The sequence below is a fragment of the Scyliorhinus torazame genome, unplaced genomic scaffold (assembly GCF_047496885.1).
Source record: "Scyliorhinus torazame isolate Kashiwa2021f unplaced genomic scaffold, sScyTor2.1 scaffold_396, whole genome shotgun sequence".
Taxonomy (NCBI): domain Eukaryota; kingdom Metazoa; phylum Chordata; class Chondrichthyes; order Carcharhiniformes; family Scyliorhinidae; genus Scyliorhinus; species Scyliorhinus torazame.
This window is the reverse complement of record NW_027308123.1, coordinates 63,533-91,285: the sequence shown is the minus strand read 5'-3', so window position 1 is coordinate 91,285 and position 27,753 is coordinate 63,533. Positions and strand designations below refer to the sequence as shown.

The 27,753-nt window shown below is 50.7% G+C and overlaps 1 protein-coding gene across 1 annotated transcript in view; it reads right to left on the bottom strand.

The window, feature by feature from the left end:
- Positions 1-27,753, bottom strand: part of LOC140406271 (ankyrin repeat domain-containing protein 13D-like) — a gene marked incomplete at its 3' end in the record, with an annotated part of 181,103 nt that overhangs the window by 97,142 nt on the left and 56,208 nt on the right. The window contains exon 3 of the mRNA XM_072494381.1: positions 9,165-9,354. Within this exon, the coding sequence (XP_072350482.1) occupies positions 9,165-9,354 (190 nt within the window). The remainder of the gene's footprint in view (positions 1-9,164; positions 9,355-27,753) is intronic.

Genomic DNA, 27,753 nt, shown 5'->3' with positions numbered 1-27,753 from the left:
ATAACAGATACCCGGGAGTGAGTTACAGACTGGAATCTAATCGAGGGGTTCGGGGTGGATTATATATAGAATAACAGATACCCGGGAGTGAGTTACAGACTGGAATCTAATCGAGGGATTCAGGGTGGTTTATATATAGAATAACAGAATCCCGGGAGTGAGTTACAGACTGGAATCTAATCGAGGGGTTCGGGGTGGTTTATATATAGAATAACAGATACCCGTGAGTGAGTTACAGGCTGGAATCTAATCGAGGGGTTCAGGGTGGTTTATATATAGAATAACAGATACCCGGGAGTGAGTTACAGACTGGAATCTAATTGAGGGGTTCGGGGTGGTTTATATATAGAATAACCAATACACGTGAGTGAGTTACAGACTGCAATCTAATCGAGGGGTTCAGGGTGGTTTATATATAGAATAACAGATACCCGGGAGTGAGTTACAGACTGGAATCTAATCGAGGGGTTCGGGGTGGTTTATATATAGAATAACAGATACGCGGGAGTGAGTTACAGACTGGAATCTGATTGAGGGGTTCAGGGTGGTTTATATATAGAATAACAGATACCCGAGAGTGAGTTACAGACTGGAATCTAATCGAGGGTTTCGGGGTCGTTTATGTATAGAATAACAGATACCTGGGAGTGAGTTACAGACTGGAATCTAATCGAGGGGTTCAGGGTGGTTTATATATAGAATAACAGATACCTGGGAGTGAGTTACAGACTGGAATCTAATCGAGGGGTTCGGGGTGGGTTATATATTGAATAACAGATACCGGGGAGTGAGTTACAGACTGCAATCTAATCGAGGGGTTCAGGGTGGTTTATATATAGAATAACAGATACCCGGGAGTGAGTTACAGACTGGAATCTAATTGAGGGGTTCGGGGTGGTTTATATATAGAATAACCAATACACGTGAGTGAGTTACAGACTGCAATCTAATCGAGGGGTTCAGGGTGGTTTATATATAGAATAACAGATACCCACGAGTCAGTTACAGACTGGAATCTAATCGAGGGGTTCAGGGTGGTTTATATAGAGAATAACAGATACCCGGGAGTGAGTTACAGACTGGAATCTAATCGAGGGGTTCGGGGTGGGTTATATATAGAATAACAGATACGCGGGAGTGAGTTACAGACTGGAATCTGATTGAGGGGTTCAGGGTGGTTTATATATAGAATAACAGATACCCGAGAGTGAGTTACAGACTGGAATCTAATCGAGGGTTTCGGGGTGGTTTATGTATAGAATAACAGATACCTGGGAGTGAGTTACAGACTGGAATCTAATCGAGGGGTCCAGGGTGGTTTATATATAGAATAACAGATACCTGGGAGTGAGTTACAGACTGGAATCTAATCGAGGGGTTCGGGGTGGGTTATATATTGAATAACAGATACCGGGGAGTGAGTTACAGACTGGAATCTAATCGAGGGGTTCAGGGTGGTTTATATATAGAATGACAGATACCCGGGAATGAGTTACAGACTGGAATCTAATCGAGGGGTTTGGGGTGGTTTATATATAGAATAACAGATACCCGGGAGTGAGTTACAGACTGGGATCTAATCGAGAGGTTCGGGGTGGTTTATATATAGAATTACAGATACCCGGGAGTGAGTTATAGACTGGAATCTAATCGAGGGGTTCGGGGTGGTTTATATATAGAATAACAGATACCCGGGAGTGAGTTACAGACTGGAATCGAATCGAGGGGTTCAGGGTGGTTTATATATAGAATAACAGATACCCGGGAGTGAGTTACAGACTGGAATCTAATCGAGGGGTTCGGGGTGGTTTATATATAGAATAACAGATACCCGGTAGTGAGTTACAGACTGGAATCTAATCGAGGGGTTCGGGGTGGGTTATATATAGAATAACAGATACCCGGGAGTGAATTACAGACTGGAATCTAATCGAGGGGTTCGGGGTGGTTTATATATAGAATAACAGATACCCGGGAGTGAGTTACAGACTGGAATCTAATCGAGGGGTTTGGGGTGGTTTATATATAGAATAACAGATACCCGGGAGTGAGTTTCAGACTGGAATCTAATCGAGGAGTTCGGGGTGGTTTATATATAGAATTACAGATACCCGGGAGTGAGTTACAGACTGGAATCTAATCGAGGGGTTCGGGGTGGTTTATACATAGAATAACAGACACCCGTGAGTGAGTTACAGACTGGAATCTAATCGAGGGGTTCGGGGTGGTTTATATAGAGAATAACAGATACCCGGGAGTGAGTTACAGACTGGAATCTAATCGAGGGGTTCGGGGTGGGTTATATATAGAATAACAGATACGCGGGAGTGAGTTACAGACTGGAATCTGATTGAGGGGTTCAGGGTGGTTTATATATAGAATAACAGATACCCGAGAGTGAGTTACAGACTGGAATCTAATCGAGGGGTTCGGGGTGGTTTATATATAGAATAACAGATACCGGGGAGTGAGTTACAGACTGGAATCTAATCGAGGGGTTTGGGGTAGTTTATATAGAGAATAACAGATACCCGGGAGTGAGTTACAGACTGGAATCTAATCGAGCGGTTCGGGGTGGTTTATACATAGAATAACAGACACCCGTGAGTGAGTTACAGACTGGAATCTAATCGAGGGGTTCAGGGTGGGTTATATATAGAATAACAGATACCCGGGAGTGAGATACAGACTGGAATCTAATCGAGGGGTTCAGGGTGGTTCATATATAGAATAACAGATACCGGGGAGTGTGTTACAGACTGGAATCTAATCGAGGGGTTCGGGGTGGTTTATACATAGAATAACAGACACCCGTGAGTGAGTTACAGACTGGAATCTAATCGAGGGGTTCAGGGTGGATTATATATAGAATAACAGATACTCAGGAGTGAGTTACAGACTGGAATCCAATCGAGGGGTTCGGGGTGGTTAATATATAGAATAACAGATACCCGGGAGTGAGTTACAGACTGGAATCCAATCGAGGGGTTCGGGGTGGTTTATATATAGAATTACAGATACCCAGGAGTGAGTTACAGACTGGAATCTAATCGAGGGGTTCGGGGTGGTTTATACATAGAATAACAGATACCCGGGAGTGAGTTACAGACTGGAATCTAATCGAGGGGTTCAGGGTGGTTTATATATATAGAATAACAGATACCTGGGAGTGAGTTACAGACTGGAATCCAATCGAGGGGTTCAGGGTGGTTTATATATAGAATAACAGATACCCGGGAGTGAGTTACAGACTGGAATCTAATCGAGGGGCTCGGGGTGGTTTATATATAGAATAACAGATATCCGGGAGTGAGTTACAGACTGGAATCTAATCGAGGGTTTCGGGGTGGTTTATATATAGAATAACAGATACCCGTGAGTGAGTTACAGACTGGAATCTAATCGAGGGGTTCAGGGTGGTTTATATATAGAATAACAGATATCCGGGAGTGAGTTACAGACTGGAATCTAATCGAGGGTTTCGGGGTGGTTTATATATAGAATAACAGATACCCGTGAGTGAGTTACAGACTGGAATCTAATCGAGGGGTTCGGGGTGGTTTATATATAGAATAACAGATACCCGTGAGTGAGTTACAGACTGGAATCTAATCGAGGGGTTCGGGGTGGTTTATATATAGAATAACAGATACCCGTGAGTGAGTTACAGACTGGAATCTAATCGAGGGGTTCAGGGTGGTTTATATATAGAATAACAGATACCCGTGAGTGAGTTACAGACTGGAATCTAATCGAGGGGTTCAGGGTGGTTTGTATATAGAATAACAGATACCCAGGAGTGAGTTACAGACTGGAATCTAATTGAGGGGTTCGGGGTGGTTTATGTATAGAATAACAGATACCCGGGAGTGAGTTACAGACTGGAATCTAATCGAGGGGTTAAGGGTGGATTATATATAGAATAACAGATACCCGGGAGTGAGTTACAGACTGGAATCTAATCGAGGGGTTTGGGGTGGTTTATATATAGAATAACAGATACCCGGGAGTGAGTTACAGACTGGAATCCAATCGAGGGGTTCGGGGTGGTTTATATATAGAATAACAGATACCCGGGAGTGAGTTACAGACTGGAATCTAATCGAGGGGTTCGGGGTGGATTATATATAGAATAACAGATACCCGGGAGTGAGTTACAGACTGGAATCTAATCGAGGGGTTCAGGGTGGTTTATATATAGAATAACAGAATCCCGGGAGTGAGTTACAGACTGGAATCTAATCGAGGGGTTCGGGGTGGTTTATATATAGAATAACAGATACCCGTGAGTGAGTTACAGACTGGAATCTAATCGAGGGGTTCGGGATGGTTTATATCTAGAATAACAGATACCCGGGAGTGAGTTACAGACTGGAATCTAATCGAGGGGATCGGGGTGGGTTATATATAGAATAACAGATACCCGGGAGTGAGTTACAGACTGGAATCTAATCGAGGGATTCGGGGTAGTTTATATCTAGAATAACAGATACCCGGGAGTGAGTTACAGACTGGAATCTAATCGAGGGGTTCGGGGTGGATTATATATCGAATAACAGACACCCGGGAGTGAGTTACAGACTGGAATCTAATCGAGGGGTTCAGGGTGGTTTATATAGAGAATAACAGAGACTCGGGAGTGAGTTACAGACTGGAATCTAATCGAGGGGTTCGGGGTGGTTTATATATAGAATAACAGATACCCAGGAGTGAGTTACAGACTGGAATCTAATCGAGGGGTTCAGGGTGGTTTATATATAGAATAACAGATACCCGGGAGTGAGTTACAGACTGGAATCTAATTGAGGGGTTCGGGGTGGTTTATATATAGAATAACAGATACCTGGGAGTGAATTACAGACTGGAATCTAATCGAGGGGTTCAGGGTGGTTTATATATAGAATAACAGATACACGTGAGTGAGTTACAGACTGCAATCTAATCGAGGGGTTCAGGGTGGTTTATATATAGAATAACAGATACCCACGAGTCAGTTACAGACTGGAATCTAATCGAGGGGTTCAGGGTGGTTTATATAGAGAATAACAGATACCCGGGAGTGAGTTACAGACTGGAATCTAATCGAGGGGTTCGGGGTGGGTTATATATAGAATAACAGATACGCGGGAGTGAGTTACAGACTGGAATCTGATTGAGGGGTTCAGGGTGGTTTATATATAGAATAACAGATACCCGAGAGTGAATTACAGACTGGAATCTAATCGAGGGTTTCGGGGTGGTTTATGTATAGAATAACAGATACCTGGGAGTGAGTTACAGACTGGAATCTAATCGAGGGGTTCAGGGTGGTTTATATATAGAATAACAGATACATGGGAGTGAGTTACAGACTGGAATCTAATCGAGGGGTTCGGGGTGGGTTATATATTGAATAACAGATACCGGGGAGTGAGTTACAGACTGGAATCTAATCGAGGGGTTCAGGGTGGTTTATATATAGAATGACAGATACCCGGGAATGAGTTACAGACTGGAATCTAATCGAGGGGTTTGGGGTGGTTTATATATAGAATAACAGATACCCGGGAGTGAGTTACAGACTGGGATCTAATCGAGAGGTTCGGGGTGGTTTATACATAGAATTACAGATACCCGGGAGTGAGTTATAGACTGGAATCTAATCGAGGGGTTCGGGGTGGTTTATATATAGAATAACAGATACCCGGGAGTGAGTTACAGACTGGAATCGAATCGAGGGGTTCAGGGTGGTTTATATATAGAATAACAGATACCCGGGAGTGAGTTACAGACTGGAATCTAATCGAGGGGTTCAGGGTGGTTTATATATAGAATAACAGATACCCGGTAGTGAGTTACAGACTGGAATCTAATCGAGGGGTTCGGGGTGGGTTATATATAGAATAACAGATACCCGGGAGTGAATTACAGACTGGAATCTAATCGAGGGTTTCGGGGTGGTTTATATATAGAATAACAGATACCCGGGAGTGAGTTACAGACTGGAATCTAATCGAGGGGTTCGGGGTGGTTTATATATAGAATAACAGATACCCGGGAGTGAGTTTCAGACTGGAATCTAATCGAGGAGTTCGGGGTGGTTTATATATAGAATTACAGATACCCGGGAGTGAGTTACAGACTGGAATCTAATCGAGGGGTTCGGGGTGGTTTATACATAGAATAACAGACACCCGTGAGTGAGTTACAGACTGGAATCTAATCGAGGGGTTCGGGGTGGTTTATATATAGAATAACAGATACCCGGGAGTGAGTTACAGACTGGAATCCAATCGAGGGGTTCGGGGTGGTTAATATATAGAATAACAGATACCCGGGAGTGAGTTACAGACTGGAATCCAATCGAGGGGTTCGGGGTGGTTTATATATAGAATTACAGATACCCAGGAGTGAGTTACAGACTGGAATCTAATCGAGGGGTTCGGGGTGGTTTATACATAGAATAACAGATACCCGGGAGTGAGTTACAGACTGGAATCTAATCGAGGGGTTCAGGGTGGTTTATATATATAGAATAACAGATACCTGGGAGTGAGTTACAGACTGGAATCCAATCGAGGGGTTCAGGGTGGTTTATATATAGAATAACAGATACCCGGGAGTGAGTTACAGACTGGAATCTAATCGAGGGGTTCGGGTGGTTTATATATGGAATAACAGATACCCGGGAGTGAGTTACAGACTGGAATCTAATCGAGGGGTTCGGGGTGGTTTATATATAGAATAACAGATACCCGGGAGTGAGTTACAGACTGGAATCTAATCGAGGGGTTCAGGGTGGTTTATGTAGAGAATACCAGATACCCGGGAGTGAGTTACAGACTGGAATCTAATCGAGGGGTTCAGGGTGGTTTATATATAGAATAACAGATACCCGGGAGTGAGTTACAGACTGGAATCTAATCGAGGGGTTCGGGGTGGTTTATATACAGAATAACAGATACCCGGGAGTGAGTTACAGACTGGAATCTAATCGAGGGGTTCGGGGTGGTTTATATATAGAATAACAGAGACCCGGGAGTGAGTTACAGACTGGAATCTAATCGAGGGGTTCGGGGTGGTTTATATATAGAATAACAGATACCCGGGAGTGAGTTACAGACTGGAATCTAATCGAGGGGTTCGGGGTAGTTTATATATAGAATAACAGAGACCCGGGAGTGAGTTACAGACTGGAATCTAATCGAGGGGTTCGGGGTGGTTTATATATAGAATAACAGATACCCGGGAGTGAGTTACAGACTGGAATCTAATCGAGGGGTTCAGGGTGGTTTATATATAGAATAGCAGATACCCGGGAGTGAGTTACAGACTGGAATCTAATTGAGGGGTTCGGGGTAGTTTTTATAGAGAATAACAGATACCCGGGAGTGAGTTACAGACTGGAATCTAATCGAGGGGTTCGGGGTGGTTTATATATAGAATAACAGATACCCAGGAGTGAGTTACAGACTGGAATCTAATCGAGGGGTTCGGGGTGGTTTATATATAAAATAACAGATACCCGGGTGTGAGTTACAGACTGGAATCTAATCGAGGGGTTCGGGGTGGTTTATATATAGAATAACAGATACCCGGGAGTGAGTTACAGACTGGAATCTAATCGAGGGCTTCGGGGTGGTTTATATATAGAATAACAGATACCCGGGAGTGAGTTACAGACTGGAATCTAATCCAGGGGTTTGGGGTGGTTTATATATAGAATAACAGATACCCGGGAGTGAGTTACAGACTGGAATCTAATCGAGGGCTTCGGGTGGTTTATATATAGAATAACAGATACCCGGGAGTGAGTTACAGACTGGAATCTAATCGAGGGGTTCAGGGTGGTTTATATATAGAATAACAGATACCCGGGAGTGAGTTACAGACTGGAATCTAATCGAGGGGTTCGCGGTGGTTTATATATAGAAGAACAGATACCCGGGAGTGAGTTACAGACTGGAATCTAATCGACGGGTTCAGGGTGGTTTATATATAGAATAACAGGTACCCGGGAGGGAGTTACAGACTGGAATCTAATGGAGGGGTTCGGGGTGGTTTATATAGAGAATAACAGAGACCCGGGAGTGAGTTACAGACTGGAATCTAATCGAGGGGTTCAGGGTGGTTTATATATAGAATAACAGATACCCGGGAGTGAGTTACAGACTGGAATCTAATCGAGGAGTTTGGGGTGGTTTATATATAGAATAACAGATACCTAGGAATGAGTTACAGACTGGATCTAATCGAGGGGTTCGGGGTGGTTTATATATAGAATAACAGAGACCCGGGAGTGAGTTACAGACTGGAATCTAATTGAGGGGTTCAGGGTGGTTTATATATAGAATAACAGATACCCAGGAGTGAGTTACAGACTGGAATCTAATCGAGGGGTTCAGGATGGTTTATATATAGAATAACAGATACCCAGGAGTGAGTTACAGACTGGAATCTAATCGAGGGGTTCGGGGTGGTTTATATATAGAATAACAGATACCTGGGAGTGAGTTACAGACTGGAATCTAATCGAGAGGTTCGGGGTGGTTTATATATAGAATAACAGATACCCGGGAGTGAGTTACAGACTGGAATCTAATCGAGGGGTTCGGGGTGGTTTATATATAAAATAACAGATACCCGGGAGTGAGTTACAGGCTGGAATCTAATCGAGGGGTTCGGGGTGGTTTATATATAGAATAACAGATACCCAGGAGTGAGTTACAGACTGGAATCGAATCGAGGGGTTCGGGGTGGTTTATATATAGAATAACAGATACCCGGGAGTGAGTTACAGACTGGAATCTAATCGAGAGGTTCGGGGTGGTTTATATATAGAATAACAGAGACCCGGGAGTGAGTTACAGACTGGAATCTAATCGAGGGGTTCGGGGTGGTTTATATATAGAATAACAGAGACCCGGGAGTGAGTTACAGACTGGAATCTAATCGAGGGGTTCGGGGTGGTTTATATACAGAATAACAGATACCTGGGAGTGAGTTACAGACTGGAATCTAATCGAGGGGTTCAGGGTGGTTTATATATAGAATATCAGATACCCGAGTGTGAGTTACAGACTGGAATCTAATCGAGGGGTTCGGGGTAGTTTATATATAGAATAACATATAACCGGGAGTGAGTTGCAGACTGGAATCTAATCGAGGGGTTCAGGGTGGGTTACCTCTCGAAGGCGATGTTCTTTGTGTCGAGGTGCGTGGAGACAATGGGGGAGGTTAGCCGTGCTGCAATGTGCTCCTCGGAAGGCTGCATCGCTGACAGAACGATTTCAGGGTCGTGGAGATCGAGGGAGAGTGTCTCTGTGTAAACCAACTGCTTGTCGTGGTCAACCTCCATCACCACAGCTCCCTCATCTGTGGAACAAAGAACAGAGCCTGTGATTGGATGTAACCCCGTGCTGTACCTGTCCTGGGAGTGTTTGATGGGGACAGTGTAGAGGGAGCTTTACTCTGTATCTAACCCCGTGCTGTACCTGTCCTGGGAGTGTTTGATGGGGACAGTGTAGAGGGAGCTTTACTCTGTATCTAACCCCGTGCTGTACCTGTCCTGGGAGTGTTTGATGGGGACAGTGTAGAGGGAGCTTTACTCTGTATCTATCCCCGTGCTGTCCCTGTCCTGGGAGTGTTTGATGGGGACAGTGTAGAGGGAGCTTTACTCTGTATCTAACCCCGTGCTGTACCTGTCCTGGGAGTGTTTGATGGGGACAGTGTAGAGGGAGCTTTACTCTGTATCTAACCCCGTGCTGTTCCTGTCCTGGGAGTGTTTGATGGGGACAGTGTAGAGGGAGCTTTACTCTGTATCTAACCCCGTGCTGTACCTGTCCTGGGAGTGTATAATGGGGACAGTGTAGAGGGAGCTTTACTCTGTATCTAACCCCGTGCTATACGTGTCATGGGAGTGTTTGATGGGGACAGTGTAGAGGGAGCTTTACCCCTTGTGGTAGTATGTATTGGGGGTCATGTGGGACTGGAAGCCCTAATGTCATTGGCTGACAGATCCCGGGTCCTGGTTGGCCGTTGACCTCAAGCTCCGCCCTGAAGGCGGAGTATAAGAAGCCAGAGTCTTCCCCCGCAGGCCAGTTTACTATCGAGCTGCGGGGGAACAGACACGCTTAATAAAGCCTCATCGACTTCACTCTATTCATCTCACGGAGTCTTTGTGCGCTACAATTTATTAAGCGTGCCTAAAAAGGACTATGGAGCTCAGGATCATTCCGGAATGCCTGAGGATCAGCCCCCACGCAGTGAATGCGGCAGCAGCCTTCAAACACTGGCAGACTTGCTTCGAGGCCTACATCAGAACGACCACCGGCCGAGTCTCAGACGAACAAAAACTGCAGGTCCTGCACTCGAGGGTGAGCACGGAGATTTTCACCCTCATTGAAGACACCGACGATTTCCAGACGGCGTTCACAGCACTGAGAAGTCTCTACGTTCGCCCAGTTAACCAAATCTACGCTCGCTACCAGCTCGCGACGAGACGGAAAGCTCCCGGAGAATCGATGGACGAGTTCTACGCCGCGCTGCTGATTTTGGGACGAGCCTGCAGCTGCCCGTCGGTGAACGCAAACGAACACACGGACATGTTAATGCACGACGCTTTTGTGGCAGGTATGCAATCCTCCCAAATCCGCCAAAGACTTCTAGAAAAAGAGTCACTAGGACTCTCTGAGGCACGGGCCCTGGCAGCCTCCCTAGACGTGGCCGCGCGTAATACCCGCGCTTACGGCCCCGACCGCGCGGCAACCCATTGGGCCCCGTACGTACCCGTCGCGGCAAACCCCCTACCCCACCCCCCCCCGGACACCCCACAGGCTTGCGCGGTCCAAACGCCGAGTCGCACCGGGGGCGCCCGCTGTTATTTCTGCGGCCAGGCGAAGCACCCCCGACAACGCTGTCCGGCCCGCGCAGCCATCTGCAAAAGCTGCGGGAAAAAGGGCCATTATGCGGTGGTGTGCCGATCCCGCGAGGTCGCCGCCGTCCCGGGGCCACAGGGAGCCCTACAAGCAGTCTATGCCTCCCAACCCCCCCAGCACGCCATGTGCGACCGGCAGGCACAGCCGCTCTGGGTCCCGACCACCGCGGTCCCGGGAGAACTGGGAGCCCTGCAGCCCGCCTACGCTCCCCAACCCCCCTCCCCGCAGTCCATGTACGACCCGCCGCCGGCGCTCCCGCTTTGGGTCCCGGCCAACACTCTCCACGGAGAGGAGGGGGTTTTTCGTGTCCCTAACGCCACCCTAACCCCCGTCCCGCGCCCCACGCCTGACCCGTCGCCGCCACCTACTTGGACCCCGACCACCGCTGTCCCCGGTGAGGGAACTCCGCGCGGTCCTAGCGCTCACGGTGAGGGAGCTCCGCGCGGTCCTAGCGCTCGCAGTGAGGGAACTCCGCGCGGTCTAAGCGCTCGCGGTCCTAGCGCTCGTGGTGAGGGAGCTCCGCGCGGTCCTAGCGCTCACGGTCCTAGCGCTCGTGGTGAGGGAGCTCCGCGCGGTCCTAGCGCTCACGGTGAGGGAGCTCCGCGCGGTCCTAGCGCTCGCAGTGAGGGAACTCCGCGCGGTCTAAGCGCTCGCGGTCCTAGCGCTCGTGGTGAGGGAGCTCCGCGCGGTCCTAGCGCTCGCGGTCCTAGCGCTCGTGGTGAGGGAGCTCCGCGCGGTCCTAGCGCTCGTGGTGAGGGAGCTCCGCGCGGTCCTAGTGCTCGCGGTCCTAGCGCTCGTGGTGAGGGATCTCCGCGCGGTCCTAGTGCTCGCGGTCCTAGTGCTCGCGGTGAGGGATCTCCGCGCGGTCCTAGCGCTCGTGGTGAGGGATCTCCGCGCGGTCCTAGCGCTCGTGGTGAGGGATCTCCGCGCGGTCCTAGCGCTCGCGGTCCTAGCGCTCGCGGTCCTAGCGCTCGTGGTGAGGGATCTCCGCGCGGTCCTAGCGCTCGCGGTCCTAGCGCTCGCAGTGAGGGAACTCCGCGCGGTCCTAGCGCTTGCAGTCCTAGCGCTCGCGGTGAGGGAGCTCCGCGCGGTCCTAGCGCTCGCAGTCCTAGCGCTCCCCAGACCCCCCAGCACACCATGTGCGACCCGCAGACGCCGCCATTTTGGGTCCCGGCCACCACGAGGGGAGGAGGGGCGCCGTTGTGCGACCCGCAGACACCGCCATTTTGGGTCCCGGCCACCACGAGGGGAGGAAGGCCGCCGCCATCTTGGACCACCCCAGACCTGTACGATGCATGGGGGCGGCCATTTTGTCCACCCCCGACGCCATCTTGTGACCCCCCAGCCACGTGCGATGTATGGGGCGGCCATTTTGTCCATCCCCGACGCCATCTTGGACGGCAACAACGGACCCCACTCCACTACTACAACCACGGCTCGCTTCGGTTACGCTCGATCAAGCTCGGCCCCGGACACTCCAGACGACGACGACAACGATGCTAATAAACGGGCACGAGACACCATGCCTAGTCGACTCCGGGAGCACGGAAAGCTTTATACATCCCGACACGGTAAGACGCTGTTCCTTAACCACCTATCCCAGCGCACAAAAGATTTGCCTAGCTGCAGGATCCCACTCCGTACAGATCCAGGGATTCTGCATAGTTACCCTAACGGTGCAGGGGAGGGAGTTCAAAAACTACAAACTAAACGTCCTTCCCCAACTCTGTGCCCCCACCTTGCTGGGATTAGATTTCCAATGTAACCTACAGAGCCTTACGTTTAAATTCGGCGGCCCCATACCCCCACTCACTATCTGCGGCCTCGCAACCCTCAAGGTTGAACCCCCGTCCTTGTTTGCGAACCTCACCCCGGATTGCAAACCCGTCGCCACTAGGAGCAGACGGTACAGCGCCCAGGACCGGACCTTCATTCGGTCCGAAGTCCAGCGGCTACTAAAGGAAGGCATAATCCAGGCCAGCAATAGTCCCTGGAGAGCACAGGTGGTAGTAGTGAAGACAGGGGAGAAACAAAGGATGGTCATAGACTATAGCCAGACCATCAACAGGTACACACAACTAGATGCGTACCCTCTCCCCCGCATATCCGACATGGTCAATCGGATTGCCCAGTATAAAGTCTTCTCCACCGTGGACCTCAAGTCCGCCTACCATCAGCTCCCCATCCGCCCAAGTGACCGCAAGTACACAGCCTTCGAGGCAGACGGGCGATTATACCATTTCCTACGGGTCCCTTTTGGCGTCACAAACGGGGTCTCGGTCTTCCAACAGGAGATGGACCGAATGGTTGATCAACACGGGTTGCGGGCCACGTTCCCGTATCTCGGCAATGTAACCATCTGTGGCCACGATCAGCAGGACCACGACGCCAACCTCCAAAAATTCCTCCAGACCGCCAAAGCCTTGAACCTCACGTACAACGAGGACAAGTGCGTTTTTAGCACCGATCGGCTAGCCATTCTGAGCTACGTAGTGCGCAATGGGATAATAGGCCCCGACCCTGAACGTATGCGCGCACTCATGGAATTTCCCCTCCCGCACTGCCCAAAAGCCCTGAAACGCTGCCTGGGGTTCTTTTCGTACTACGCCCAGTGGGTCCCCCAGTACGCAGACAAGGCCCGCCCCCTAATACAGACCACGACCTTCCCTTTGTCGACAGAGGCTTGCCAGGCCTTCAGCCGCATCAAAGCGGACATTGCAAAGGCCACGATGCGCGCCATCGACGAGTCCCTCCCCTTCCAGGTCGAGAGCGACGCCTCCGACGTAGCTCTGGCGGCCACCCTTAACCAAGCGGGCAGACCCGTGGCCTTCTTCTCCCGAACCCTCCACGCCTCAGAAATCCGCCACTCCTCAGTGGAAAAGGAAGCCCAAGCCATAGTGGAAGCTGTGCGACATTGGAGGCATTACCTGGCCGGCAGGAGATTCACTCTCCTCACTGACCAACGGTCGGTAGCCTTCATGTTCGATAATGCACAGCGGGGCAAGATCAAGAACGACAAGATCTTAAGGTGGAGGATCGAGCTCTCCACCTTCAACTATAAGATTTTGTATCGTCCCGGAAAGCTGAACGAGCCGTCCGATGCCCTATCCCGCGGCACATGTGCCAACGCACAAATTAACCGCCTCCAAACCCTCCACGAGGACCTCTGCCACCCGGGGGTCACTCGGTTTTACCACTTCATCAAGTCCCGCAATCTCCCATACTCTTTAGAAGAGGTCCGTACAGTCACAAGGGACTGCCACATCTGCGCGGAATGCAAGCCGCATTTTTTCAGGCCAGATGGAGTGCACCTGATTAAGGCTTCCCGCCCCTTTGAACGCCTCAGTCTCGATTTCAAAGGGCCCCTCCCCTCCACCGACCGCAACGCATATTTTCTTAATGTAGTGGACGAATACTCCCGCTTCCCTTTTGCCATTCCCTGCTCTGACATGATCGCGGCCACAGTCATTAAAGCCCTGAACAGCATCTTCACACTGTTCGGTTACCCCGCATACGTCCACAGCGACAGGGGGTCCTCTTTCATGAGTGACGAGCTGCGCCAGTTCCTGCTCAGCAAGGGCATAGCCTCAAGCAGGACGACCAGCTACAACCCCCGGGGGAACGGGCAAGTAGAAATGGAGAACGGCACGGTCTGGAAGGCCGTCCTACTGGCCCTACGGTCCAGGGATCTCCCAGTTTCACGGTGGCAGGAGGTCCTCCCGGACGCTCTCCATTCCATCCGGTCGTTATTATGTACGAGCACTAATCAAACGCCGCACGAGCGTCTCCTTGTCTTCCCTAGGAGGTCCTCCTCTGGAACGTCGCTGCCGACCTGGCTGGCGGTCCCAGGACCCATCCTGCTCCGAAAGCACGTGCGGGCACATAAGGCGGACCCGTTGGTCGAAAGGGTTCACCTCCTCCACGCAAACCCCCAGTACGCCTACGTGGAGTACCCCGACGGCCGACAGGACACGGTCTCCCTGCGGGATCTGGCGCCCGCCGGCAACACGCACACCCCCCCGACACCATCACCCCAAACCCCCCCTTCCTGCCACCGCCGCACCCCGCGACCGCCCCCTTCCCAGGAGGATCAGTCCCCCTCCCCTTTGCACCGACAGCTGAAACCGTGCGGCTCCTGGAGGCGACAACACTGGTACAAGCACCACCACCACCGCCGGGGCCGAGGCGATCGACACGGACGACCAGACCGCCCGACCGACTCGTGGCGTCGATGTAAAACAAAGATGGACTGTTCAAAGAACATTTTGTTTTTTTCCTATATCCTCTGTAAATAGTTGTAACAGGACGAAACTGTCCAATACTGTACTACCATGTAACTGTTCTATCCTCCCAGGACCAGCCCTGTAAACCCTTACCACCATACGAAGCATCACCCCGCCGGGTTCATTTTTGACAAGGGATGAATGTGGTAGTATGTATTGGGGGTCATGTGGGACTGGAAGCCCTAATGTCATTGGCTGACAGATCCCGGGTCCTGGTTGGCCGTTGACCTCAAGCTCCGCCCTGAAGGCGGAGTATAAGAAGCCGGTGTCTTCCCCCGCAGGCCAGTTTACTATCGGGCTGCTGGGGAACAGACACGCTTAATAAAGCCTCATCGACTTCACTCTATTCGTCTCATGGAGTCTTTGTGCGCTACATTCTGTATCTATCCCGGTGCTGTACCTGTCCTGGGAGTGTTTGATGGGGACAGTGTAGAGGGAGCTTTACTCTGTATTTAACCTCGTGCTGTACCTGTCCTGGGAGTGTTTGATGGGGACAGTGCAGAGGGAGCTTTACTCTGTATCTAACCCCGTGCTGTACCTGTCCTGGGAGTGTTTGATGGGGACAGTGTAGAGGGAGCTTTACTCTGTATCTAACCCCACGCTGTACCTGTCCTGGGAGTGTTTGATGGGGACAGTGTAGAGGGAGCTTTACTCTGTATCTAACCCTGTGCTGTACCTGTCCTGGCAGTGTTTAATGTGGACAGTGTCGAGGGAGCTTTACTCTGTATCTAACCCCGTGCTGTACCTGTCCCGGGAGTGTTTGATGTGGACAGTGTAGAGGGAGCTTTACTCTGTATCTAACCCCGTGCTGTACCTGTCCTGGGAGTGTTTGATGGGGCCAGTGTAGAGGAAGCTTTACTCTGTATCTAACCCCGTGCTGTACCTGTCCTGGGAGTGTTTGATGTGGACAGTGTAGAGGGAGCTTTACTCTGTATCTAACCCAGTGCTGTACCTGTCCTGGGAGTGTTTGACGGGGACAGTGTAGAGGGAGCTTTACTCTGTATCTAACCCCGTGCTGTACCTGTCCTGGGAGTGTTTGACGGGGACAGTGTAGAGGGAGCTTTACTCTGTATCTAACCCCGTGCTGTACCTGTCCTGGGAGTGTTTGATGGGGACAGTGTAGAGGGAGCTTTACTCTGTATCTAACCCCGTGCTGTACCTGTCCTGGGAGTGTTTGATGGGGACAGTGTAGAGGGAGCTTTACTCTGTATCTAACCCCGTGCTGTACCTGTCCTGGGAGTGTTTGATGGGGACAGTGTAGAGGGAGCTTTACTCTGTATCTAACCCCGTGCTGTACCTGTCCTGGGAGTGTTTGATGGGGACAGTGTAGAGGGAGCTTTACTCTGTATCTAACCCCGTACTGTACCTGTCCTGGGAGTGTTTGATGGGACAGTGTAGAGGGAGCTTTACTCTGTATCTAACCCCGTGCTGTACCTGTCCTGGGAGTGTTTGATGGGGACATTGTAGAGGGAGCTTTAGTCTGTATCTAACCTCGAGCTGTACCTGTCCTGGGAGTGTTTGATGGGGACAGTGTAGAGGGAGCTTTCCACAGTATCTAACCCCGTGCTGTCCCTGTCCTGGGAGTATTTGATGGGGCCAGTGTAGAGGAAGCTTTACTCTGTATCTAACCCCGAGCTGTACCTGTCCTGGGAGTGTTTGATGGGGACAGTGTAGAGGGAGCTTTACACAGTATCTAACCCCGTGCTGTCCCTGTCCTGGGAGTGTTTGATGGGGCCAGTGTAGAGGAAGCTTTACTCTGTATCTAACCCCGTGCTGTACCTGTCCTGGGAGTGTTTGATGGGGACAGTGTAGGGGGAGCTTTACTCTGTATCTAACCCCGTGCTGTACCTGTCCTGGGAGTGTTTGATGTGGACAGTGTAGAGGGAGCTTTACTCTGTATCTAACCCGTGCTGTACATGTCCTGCGAGTGTTTGATGGGGACAGTGTAGAGGGAGCTTTACTCTGTATCTAACCCTGTGCTGTACCTGTCCTGGGAGTGTTTGATGCGGACAGTGTAGAGGGAGCTTTACTCTGTATCTAACCCCGTGCTGTACCTGTCCCGGGAGTGTTTGATGTGGATAGTGTAGAGGGAGCTTTACTCTGTATCTAACCCCGTGCTGTACCTGTCCTGGGAGTGTTTGATGGGGACAGTGTAGAGGGAGCTTTACTCTGTATTTAACCCTGTGCTGTACCTGTCCTGGGAGTGTTTGATGTGGACAGTGTAGAGGGAGCTTTAATCTGTATCTAACCCCGTGCTGTACCTGTCCTGGGAGTGTTTGACGGGGACAGTGTAGAGGGAGCTTTACTCTGTATCTAACCCCGTGCTGTACCTGTCCTGGGAGTGTTTGATGGGGACAGTGTAGAGGGAGCTTTACTCTGTATCTAACCCCGTGCTGTACCTGTCCTGGGAGTGTTTGATGGGGACAGTGTAGAGGGAGCTTTACTCTGTATCTAACCCCGTGCTGTACCTGTCCTGGGAGTGTTTGATGGGGACAGTGTAGAGGGAGCTTTACTCTGTATCTAACCCCGTACTGTACCTGTCCTGGGAGTGTTTGATGGGACAGTGTAGAGGGAGCTTTACTCTGTATCTAACCCCGTGCTGTACCTGTCCTGGGAGTGTTTGATGGGGACATTGTAGAGGGAGCTTTAGTCTGTATCTAACCTCGAGCTGTACCTGTCCTGGGAGTGTTTGATGGGGACAGTGTAGAGGGAGCTTTACACAGTATCTAACCCCGTGCTGTCCCTGTCCTGGGAGTGTTTGATGGGGCCAGTGTAGAGGAAGCTTTACTCTGTATCTAACCCCGAGCTGTACCTGTCCTGGGAGTGTTTGATGGGGACAGTGTAGAGGGAGCTTTACACAGTATCTAACCCCGTGCTGTCCCTGTCCTGGGAGTGTTTGATGGGGCCAGTGTAGAGGAAGCTTTACTCTGTATCTAACCCCGTGCTGTACTTGTCCTGGGAGTGTTTGATGGGGACAGTGTAGGGGGAGCTTTACTCTGTATCTAACCCCGTGCTGTACCTGTCCTGGGAGTGTTTGATGTGGACAGTGTAGAGGGAGCTTTACTCTGTATCTAACCCCGTGCTGTACATGTCCTGGGAGTGTTTGATGGGGACAGTGTAGAGGGAGCTTTACTCTGTATCTAACCCTGTGCTGTACCTGTCCTGGGAGTGTTTGATGCGGACAGTGTAGAGGGAGCTTTACTCTGTATCTAACCCCGTGCTGTACCTGTCCCGGGAGTGTTTGATGTGGATAGTGTAGAGGGAGCTTTACTCTGTATCTAACCCCGTGCTGTACCTGTCCTGGGAGTGTTTGATGGGGACAGTGTAGAGGGAGCTTTACTCTGTATCTAACCCCGTGCTGTACCTGTCCTGGGAGTGTTTGACGGGGACAGTGTAGAGGGAGCTTTACTCTGTATCTAACCCCGTGCTGTACCTGTCCTGGGAGTGTTTGATGGGGACAGTGTAGAGGGAGCTTTACTCTGTATCTAACCCCGTGCTGTACCTGTCCTGGGAGTGTTTGATGGGGAGAGTGTAGAGGGAGCTTTACTCTGTATCTAACCCCGTGCTGTCCCTGTCCTGGGAGTGTTTGATGGGGCCAGTGTAGAGGAAGCTTTACTCTGTATCTAACCCCGAGCTGTACCTGTCCTGGGAGTGTTTGATGGGGACAGTGTAGAGGGAGCTTTACACAGTATCTAACCCCGTGCTGTCCCTGTCCTGGGAGTGTTTGATGGGGCCAGTGTAGAGGAAGCTTTACTCTGTATCTAACCCCGTGCTGTACCTGTCCTGGGAGTGTTTGATGGGGACAGTGTAGGGGGAGCTTTACTCTGTATCTAACCCCGTGCTGTACCTGTCCTGGGAGTGTTTGATGTGGACAGTGTAGAGGGAGCTTTACTCTGTATCTAACCCCGTGCTGTACATGTCCTGGGAGTGTTTGATGGGGACAGTGTAGAGGGAGCTTTACTCTGTATCTAACCCTGTGCTGTACCTGTCCTGGGAGTGTTTGATGCGGACAGTGTAGAGGGAGCTTTACTCTGTATCTAACCCCGTGCTGTACCTGTCCCGGGAGTGTTTGATGTGGATAGTGTAGAGGGAGCTTTACTCTGTATCTAACCCCGTGCTGTACCTGTCCTGGGAGTGTTTGATGGGGACAGTGTAGAGGGAGCTTTACTCTGTATCTAACCCTGTGCTGTACCTGTCCTGGGAGTGTTTGATGTGGACAGTGTAGAGGGAGCTTTAATCTGTATCTAACCCCGTGCTGTACCTGTCCTGGGAGTGTTTGACGGGGACAGTGTAGAGGGAGCTTTACTCTGTATCTAACCCCGTGCTGTACCTGTCCTGGGAGTGTTTGATGGGGACAGTGTAGAGGGAGCTTTACTCTGTATCTAACCCCGTGCTGTACCTGTCCTGGGAGTGTTTGATGGGGACAGTGTAGAGGGAGCTTTACTCTGTATCTAACCCCGTGCTGTACCTGTCCTGGGAGTGTTTGATGGGGACAGTGTAGAGGGAGCTTTACTCTGTATCTAACCCCGTACTGTACCTGTCCTGGGATTGTTTGATGGGACAGTGTAGAGGGAGCTTTACTCTGTATCTAACCCCGTGCTGTACCTGTCCTGGGAGTGTTTGATGGGGACATTGTAGAGGGAGCTTTAGTCTGTATCTAACCTCGAGCTGTACCTGTCCTGGGAGTGTTTGATGGGGACAGTGTAGAAGGAGCTTTACACAGTATCTAACCCCGTGCTGTCCCTGTCCTGGGAGTGTTTGATGGGGCCAGTGTAGAGGAAGCTTTACTATGTATCTAACCCCGAGCTGTACCTGTCCTGGGAGTGTTTGATGGGGACAGTGTAGAGGGAGCTTTACACAGTATCTAACCCCGTGCTGTCCCTGTCCTGGGAGTGTTTGATGGGGCCAGTGTAGAGGAAGCTTTACTCTGTATCTAACCCCGTGCTGTACCTGTCCTGGGAGTGTTTGATGGGGACAGTGTAGGGGGAGCTTTACTCTGTATCTAACCCCGTGCTGTACCTGTCCTGGGAGTGTTTGATGTGGACAGTGTAGAGGGAGCTTTACTCTGTATCTAACCCCGTGCTGTACATGTCCTGGGAGTGTTTGATGGGGACAGTGTAGAGGGAGCTTTACTCTGTATCTAACCCTGTGCTGTACCTGTCCTGGGAGTGTTTGATGCGGACAGTGTAGAGGGAGCTTTACTCTGTATCTAACCCCGTGCTGTACCTGTCCCGGGAGTGTTTGATGTGGATAGTGTAGAGGGAGCTTTACTCTGTATCTAACCCCGTGCTGTACCTGTCCTGGGAGTGTTTGATGGGGACAGTGTAGAGGGAGCTTTACTCTGTATCTAACCCTGTGCTGTACCTGTCCTGGGAGTGTTTGATGTGGACAGTGTAGAGGGAGCTTTAATCTGTATCTAACCCCGTGCTGTACCTGTCCTGGGAGTGTTTGACGGGGACAGTGTAGAGGGAGCTTTACTCTGTATCTAACCCCGTGCTGTACCTGTCCTGGGAGTGTTTGATGGGGACAGTGTAGAGGGAGCTTTACTCTGTATCTAACCCCGTGCTGTACCTGTCCTGGGAGTGTTTGATGGGGACAGTGTAGAGGGAGCTTTACTCTGTATCTAACCCCGTGCTGTACCTGTCCTGGGAGTGTTTGATGGGGACAGTGTAGAGGGAGCTTTACTCTGTATCTAACCCCGTACTGTACCTGTCCTGGGAGTGTTTGATGGGACAGTGTAGAGGGAGCTTTACTCTGTATCTAACCCCGTGCTGTACCTGTCCTGGGAGTGTTTGATGGGGACATTGTAGAGGGAGCTTTAGTCTGTATCTAACCTCGAACTGTACCTGTCCTGGGAGTGTTTGATGGGGACAGTGTAGAGGGAGCTTTACACAGTATCTAACCCCGTGCTGTACCTGTCCTGGGAGTGTTTGATGGGGACAGTGTAGAGGGAGCTTTACTCTGTATCTAACCCTGTGCTGTACCTGTCCTGGGAGTGTTTGATGTGGACAGTGTAGAGGGAGCTTTAATCTGTATCTAACCCCGTGCTGTACCTGTCCTGTGAGTGTTTGATGGGGACATTGTAGAGGGAGCTTTAGTCTGTATCTAACCTCGAGCTGTACCTGTCCTGGGAGTGTTTGATGGGGACAGTGTAGAGGGAGCTTTACACAGTATCTAACCCCGTGCTGTCCCTGTCCTGGTAGTGTTTGATGGGGCCAGTGTAGAGGAAGCTTTACTCTGTATCTAACCCCGAGCTGTACCTGTCCTGGGAGTGTTTGATGGGGACAGTGTAGAGGGAGCTTTACACAGTATCTAACCCCGTGCTGTCCCTGTCCTGGGAGTGTTTGATGGGGCCAGTGTAGAGGAAGCTTTACTCTGTATCTAACCCCGTGCTGTACCTGTCCTGGGAGTGTTTGATGGGGACAGTGTAGGGGGAGCTTTACTCTGTATCTAACCCCGTGCTGTACCTGTCCTGGGAGTGTTTGATGTGGACAGTGTAGAGGGAGCTTTACTCTGTATCTAACCCCGTGCTGTACATGTCCTGGGAGTGTTTGATGGGGACAGTGTAGAGGGAGCTTTACTCTGTATTTAACCCTGTGCTGTACCTGTCCTGGGAGTGTTTGATGCGGACAGTGTAGAGGGAGCTTTACACTGTATCTAACCCCGTGCTGTACCTGTCCCGGGAGTGTTTGATGTGGATAGTGTAGAGGGAGCTTTACTCTGTATCTAACCCCGTGCTGTACCTGTCCTGGGAGTGTTTGATGGGGACAGTGTAGAGGGAGCTTTACTCTGTATCTAACCCTGTGCTGTACCTGTCCTGGGAGTGTTTGATGTGGACAGTGTAGAGGGAGCTTTACTCTGTATCTAGCCCCGTGCTGTACCTGTCCTGGGAGTGTTTGACGGGGACAGTGTAGAGGGAGCTTTACTCTGTATCTAACCCCGTGCTGTACCTGTCCTGGGAGTGTTTGATGGGGACAGTGTAGAGGGAGCTTTACTCTGTATCTAACCCCGTGCTGTACCTGTCCTGGGAGTGTTTGATGGGGACAGTGTAGAGGGAGCTTTACACTGTATCTAACCCCGTGCTGTACCTGTCCTGGGAGTGTTTGATGGGGACAGTGTAGAGGGAGCTTTACTCTGTATCTAACCCCACGCTGTACCTGTCCCGGGAGTGTTTGATGTGGACAGTGTAGAGGGAGCTTTACTCTGTATCTAACCCCGTGCTGTACCTGTCCTGGGAGTGTTTGATGGGGACAGTGTAGAGGGAGCTTTACTCTGTATCTAACCCTGTGCTGTACCTGTCCTGGCAGTGTTTAATGTGGACAGTGTCGAGGGAGCTTTACTCTGTATCTAACCCCGTGCTGTACCTGTCCCGGGAGTGTTTGATGTGGACAGTGTAGAGGGAGCTTTACTCTGTATCTAACCCCGTGCTGTACCTGTCCTGGGAGTGTTTGATGGGGCCAGTGTAGAGGAAGCTTTACTCTGTATCTAACCCCGTGCTGTACCTGTCCTGGGAGTGTTTGATGTGGACAGTGTAGAGGGAGCTTTACTCTGTATCTAACCCAGTGCTGTACCTGTCCTGGGAGTGTTTGACGGGGACAGTGTAGAGGGAGCTTTACTCTGTATCTAACCCCGTGCTGTACCTGTCCTGGGAGTGTTTGACGGGGACAGTGTAGAGGGAGCTTTACTCTGTATCTAACCCCGTGCTGTACCTGTCCTGGGAGTGTTTGATGGGGACAGTGTAGAGGGAGCTTTACTCTGTATCTAACCCCGTGCTGTACCTGTCCTGGGAGTGTTTGATGGGGACAGTGTAGAGGGAGCTTTACTCTGTATCTAACCCCGTGCTGTACCTGTCCTGGGAGTGTTTGATGGGGACAGTGTAGAGGGAGCTTTACTCTGTATCTAACCCCGTGCTGTACATGTCCTGGGAGTGTTTGATGGGGACAGTGTAGAGGGAGCTTTACTCTGTATCTAACCCCGTACTGTACCTGTCCTGGGAGTGTTTGATGGGACAGTGTAGAGGGAGCTTTACTCTGTATCTAACCCCGTGCTGTACCTGTCCTGGGAGTGTTTGATGGGGACATTGTAGAGGGAGCTTTAGTCTGTATCTAACCTCGAGCTGTACCTGTCCTGGGAGTGTTTGATGGGGACAGTGTAGAGGGAGCTTTCCACAGTATCTAACCCCGTGCTGTCCCTGTCCTGGGAGTATTTGATGGGGCCAGTCTAGAGGAAGCTTTACTCTGTATCTAACCCCGAGCTGTACCTGTCCTGGGAGTGTTTGATGGGGACAGTGTAGAGGGAGCTTTACACAGTATCTAACCAAGTGCTGTCCCTGTCCTGGGAGTGTTTGATGGGGCCAGTGTAGAGGAAGCTTTACTCTGTATCTAACCCCGTGCTGTACCTGTCCTGGGAGTGTTTGATGGGGACAGTGTAGGGGGAGCTTTACTCTGTATCTAACCCCGTGCTGTACCTGTCCTGGGAGTGTTTGATGTGGACAGTGTAGAGGGAGCTTTACTCTGTATCTAACCCGTGCTGTACATGTCCTGCGAGTGTTTGATGGGGACAGTGTAGAGGGAGCTTTACTCTGTATCTAACCCTGTGCTGTACCTGTCCTGGGAGTGTTTGATGCGGACAGTGTAGAGGGAGCTTTACTCTGTATCTAACCCCGTGCTGTACCTGTCCCGGGAGTGTTCGATGTGGATAGTGTAGAGGGAGCTTTACTCTGTATCTAACCCCGTGCTGTACCTGTCCTGGGAGTGTTTGATGGGGACAGTGTAGAGGGAGCTTTACTCTGTATTTAACCCTGTGCTGTACCTGTCCTGGGAGTGTTTGATGTGGACAGTGTAGAGGGAGCTTTAATCTGTATCTAACCCCGTGCTGTACCTGTCCTGGGAGTGTTTGACGGGGACAGTGTAGAGGGAGCTTTACTCTGTATCTAACCCCGTGCTGTACCTGTCCTGGGAGTGTTTGATGGGGACAGTGTAGAGGGAGCTTTACTCTGTATCTAACCCCGTGCTGTACCTGTCCTGGGAGTGTTTGATGGGGACAGTGTAGAGGGAGCTTTACTCTGTATCTAACCCCGTGCTGTACCTGTCCTGGGAGTGTTTGATGGGGACAGTGTAGAGGGAGCTTTACTCTGTATCTAACCCCGTACTGTACCTGTCCTGGGAGTGTTTGATGGGACAGTGTAGAGGGAGCTTTACTCTGTATCTAACCCCGTGCTGTACCTGTCCTGGGAGTGTTTGATGGGGACATTGTAGAGGGAGCTTTAGTCTGTATCTAACCTCGAGCTGTACCTGTCCTGGGAGTGTTTGATGGGGACAGTGTAGAGGGAGCTTTACACAGTATCTAACCCCGTGCTGTCCCTGTCCTGGGAGTGTTTGATGGGGACAGTGTAGAGGGAGCTTTACACAGTATCTAACCCCGTGCTGTCCCTGTCCTGGTAGTGTTTGATGGGGCCAGTGTAGAGGAAGCTTTACTCTGTATCTAACCCCGAGCTGTACCTGTCCTGGGAGTGTTTGATGGGACAGTGTAGAGGGAGCTTTACTCTGTATCTAACCCCGTGCTGTACCTGTCCTGGGAGTGTTTGATGGGGACATTGTAGAGGGAGCTTTAGTCTGTATCTAACCTCGAACTGTACCTGTCCTGGGAGTGTTTGATGGGGACAGTGTAGAGGGAGCTTTACACAGTATCTAACCCCGTGCTGTACCTGTCCTGGGAGTGTTTGATGGGGACAGTGTAGAGGGAGCTTTACTCTGTATCTAACCCTGTGCTGTACCTGTCCTGGGAGTGTTTGATGTGGACAGTGTAGAGGGAGCTTTAATCTGTATCTAACCCCGTGCTGTACCTGTCCTGGGAGTGTTTGACGGGGACAGTGTAGAGGGAGCTTTACTCTGTATCTAACCCCGTGCTGTACCTGTCCTGGGAGTGTTTGATGGGGACAGTGTAGAGGGAGCTTTACTCTGTATCTAACCCCGTGCTGTACCTGTCCTGGGAGTGTTTGATGGGGACAGTGTAGAGGGAGCTTTACTCTGTATCTAACCCCGTGCTGTACCTGTCCTGGGAGTGTTTGTTGGGGACAGTGTAGAGGGAGCTTTACTCTGTATCTAACCCCGTACTGTACCTGTCCTGGGAGTGTTTGATGGGACAGTGTAGAGGGAGCTTTACTCTGTATCTAACCCTGTGCTGTACCTGTCCTGGGAGTGTTTGATGGGGACATTGTAGAGGGAGCTTTAGTCTGTATCTAACCTCGAGCTGTACCTGTCCTGGGAGTGTTTGATGGGGACAGTGTAGAGGGAGCTTTACACAGTATCTAACCCCGTGCTGTCCCTGTCCTGGTAGTGTTTGATGGGGCCAGTGTAGAGGAAGCTTTACTCTGTATCTAACCCCGAGCTGTACCTGTCCTGGGAGTGTTTGATGGGGACAGTGTAGAGGGAGCTTTACACAGTATCTAACCCCGTGCTGTCCCTGTCCTGGGAGTGTTTGATGGGGCCAGTGTAGAGGAAGCTTTACTCTGTATCTAACCCCGTGCTGTACCTGTCCTGGGAGTGTTTGATGGGGACAGTGTAGGGGGAGCTTTACTCTGTATCTAACCCCGTGCTGTACCTGTCCTGGGAGTGTTTGATGTGGACAGTGTAGAGGGAGCTTTACTCTGTATCTAACCCCGTGCTGTACATGTCCTGGGAGTGTTTGATGGGGACAGTGTAGAGGGAGCTTTACTCTGTATTTAACCCTGTGCTGTACCTGTCCTGGGAGTGTTTGATGCGGACAGTGTAGAGGGAGCTTTACACTGTATCTAACCCCGTGCTGTACCTGTCCCGGGAGTGTTTGATGTGGATAGTGTAGAGGGAGCTTTACTCTGTATCTAACCCCGTGCTGTACCTGTCCTGGGAGTGTTTGATGGGGACAGTGTAGAGGGAGCTTTACTCTGTATCTAACCCTGTGCTGTACCTGTCCTGGGAGTGTTTGATGTGGACAGTGTAGAGGGAGCTTTACTCTGTATATAAACCCCGTGCTGTACCTGTCCTGGGAGTGTTTGACGGGGACAGTGTAGAGGGAGCTTTACTCTGTATCTAACCCCGTGCTGTACCTGTCCTGGGAGTGTTTGATGGGGACAGTGTAGAGGGAGCTTTACTCTGTATCTAACCCCGTGCTGTACCTGTCCTGGGAGTGTTTGATGGGGACAGTGTAGAGGGAGCTTTACACTGTATCTAACCCCGTGCTGTACCTGTCCTGGGAGTGTTTGATGGGGACAGTGTAGAGGGAGCTTTACTCTGTATCTAACCCCACGCTGTACCTGTCCCGGGAGTGTTTGATGTGGAGAGTGTAGAGGGAGCTTTACTCTGTATCTAACCCCGTGCTGTACCTGTCCTGGGAGTGTTTGATGGGGACAGTGTAGAGGGAGCTTTACTCTGTATCTAACCCTGTGCTGTACCTGTCCTGGCAGTGTTTAATGTGGACAGTGTCGAGGGAGCTTTACTCTGTATCTAACCCCGTGCTGTACCTGTCCCGGGAGTGTTTGATGTGGACAGTGTAGAGGGAGCTTTACTCTGTATCTAACCCCGTGCTGTACCTGTCCTGGGAGTGTTTGATGGGGCCAGTGTAGAGGAAGCTTTACTCTGTATCTAACCCCGTGCTGTACCTGTCCTGGGAGTGTTTGATGTGGACAGTGTAGAGGGAGCTTTACTCTGTATCTAACCCAGTGCTGTACCTGTCCTGGGAGTGTTTGACGGGGACAGTGTAGAGGGAGCTTTACTCTGTATCTAACCCCGTGCTGTACCTGTCCTGGGAGTGTTTGACGGGGACAGTGTAGAGGGAGCTTTACTCTGTATCTAACCCCGTGCTGTACCTGTCCTGGGAGTGTTTGATGGGGACAGTGTAGAGGGAGCTTTACTCTGTATCTAACCCCGTGCTGTACCTGTCCTGGGAGTGTTTGATGGGGACAGTGTAGAGGGAGCTTTACTCTGTATCTAACCCCGTGCTGTACCTGTCCTGGGAGTGTTTGATGGGGACAGTGTAGAGGGAGCTTTACTCTGTATCTAACCCCGTGCTGTACCTGTCCTGGGAGTGTTTGATGGGGACAGTGTAGAGGGAGCTTTACTCTGTATCTAACCCCGTACTGTACCTGTCCTGGGAGTGTTTGATGGGACAGTGTAGAGGGAGCTTTACTCTGTATCTAACCCCGTGCTGTACCTGTCCTGGGAGTGTTTGATGGGGACATTGTAGAGGGAGCTTTAGTCTGTATCTAACCTCGAGCTGTACCTGTCCTGGGAGTGTTTGATGGGGACAGTGTAGAGGGAGCTTTCCACAGTATCTAACCCCGTGCTGTCCCTGTCCTGGGAGTATTTGATGGGGCCAGTGTAGAGGAAGCTTTACTCTGTATCTAACCCCGAGCTGTACCTGTCCTGGGAGTGTTTGATGGGGACAGTGTAGAGGGAGCTTTACACAGTATCTAACCCCGTGCTGTCCCTGTCCTGGGAGTGTTTGATGGGGCCAGTGTAGAGGAAGCTTTACTCTGTATCTAACCCCGTGCTGTACCTGTCCTGGGAGTGTTTGAT